The following is a 1092-nucleotide window of genomic DNA, read 5'->3' as shown; positions in this document are numbered from 1 at the left end:
GCGGGGGGGCCGCCACACGGGCGGCCACAGGGTCACCGCGCAGGCTGGGAGAAAACCAAAGCAGCTGCGACCAACCCCAAGTCAACGATTCTCCAGGAATCGGGTGCTTGGGACAGCCATCGAACTTGAATTCAACGGGAAGAGCAACAGGCCGCTGGAGGGGCAAACGCTTCCCCACAACGCCCCCCCACTCCCCCCCTCGAGCTCACCTGCATTTCCATGATAGACATGAGGTCCTGCCACTGCTGCTCCAGATCGAAGGGCGACTCGGTCTCTGTGAGGAGAGGAGACAGCAGGCTGGTCTGGATGCCCGCGGACCTGCTCTCGCCGGGCACGGCTTCGCTCAGGGTGGAGACATCCGCAGCTGGAAACTAACCACGTGAGGCAGAGTCAGTCCCGGCTGATCAGCCGCGGCCAGGGAGCCAGCAATCCCGAATGCCCTTCCACCTCCGCGTGGGCAATCGCTTCTCCTTTGTTCAAAGCAAACTGGTTGCAGTTATTCCTCCACAGTTCACTATGAACTAATTAGAAGCAAAGCCAGAAGTCTTTAATTAATTGTGACCACCCCCCCACCGCTAGTTTCGCAGGCACCGTGCCTGGAGCCTCCTTAAGCAGGCTAACCCAATTTACCGCTGGTTCTGCGGTCTGGGTTAGGGGCACAAGAAGCACCGAAACCCCGGCGAGTGAGCAAAGGAGAGCTGCCGCCGCCTCCGGATCCGCCGAGGGGCCGAGGCTGTCACCCCATCCTCTCACCTCCGAATTCTCCCCGAAAGGGAAGGTGGCCTCCAGCAGCCTAAGGCACTCCTCCAGGGACAGGGCTGTCTGATCCTCCGCACCGGGCACCTGATGTGAAACACAAGGAATCGTAGCCCCGGGATTAGGGAGGTGGCGATGAGAAACGAGCTCCTTACAGCAGGGCTTTATTACAGCGCATCCAAAAAGAGCCAGAGGCCCCACCCAGTGCTTCGCAGACTCCATCCTCCTGCTCCGGAGAGCGTCAGAGCGGCCCCCGAGCGCAGCGGGGAAAGGAAACGTGCTGCCTCTGCTCCCGGCGAGCCTCACCTACTGCCAGCGCAAGGACTCGGCTACAGG

The 1092-nt window shown here is 61.1% G+C and overlaps 1 protein-coding gene across 1 annotated transcript in view; it reads right to left on the bottom strand.

Annotated features, from left to right (window-relative positions):
* NFE2L1 (nuclear factor, erythroid 2 like 1) overlaps positions 1-1092 on the bottom strand; it is a 9767-nt gene that overhangs the window by 2219 nt on the left and 6456 nt on the right. Inside the window, exons 5-6 of the mRNA XM_009287783.2 lie at positions 754-843; positions 210-371 (exon numbers count right to left, since the gene is read on the bottom strand). Of these exons, the coding sequence (XP_009286058.1) occupies positions 210-371; positions 754-843 (252 nt within the window). The remainder of the gene's footprint in view (positions 1-209; positions 372-753; positions 844-1092) is intronic.

The sequence above is a fragment of the Aptenodytes forsteri genome, unplaced genomic scaffold (assembly GCF_000699145.1).
Source record: "Aptenodytes forsteri isolate BGI_AS27 unplaced genomic scaffold, ASM69914v1 Scaffold25, whole genome shotgun sequence".
Lineage (NCBI taxonomy): Eukaryota > Metazoa > Chordata > Aves > Sphenisciformes > Spheniscidae > Aptenodytes > Aptenodytes forsteri.
The sequence above is the reverse complement of the archived record's forward strand: the minus strand, read 5'-3'. Positions and strand labels throughout refer to the sequence as shown.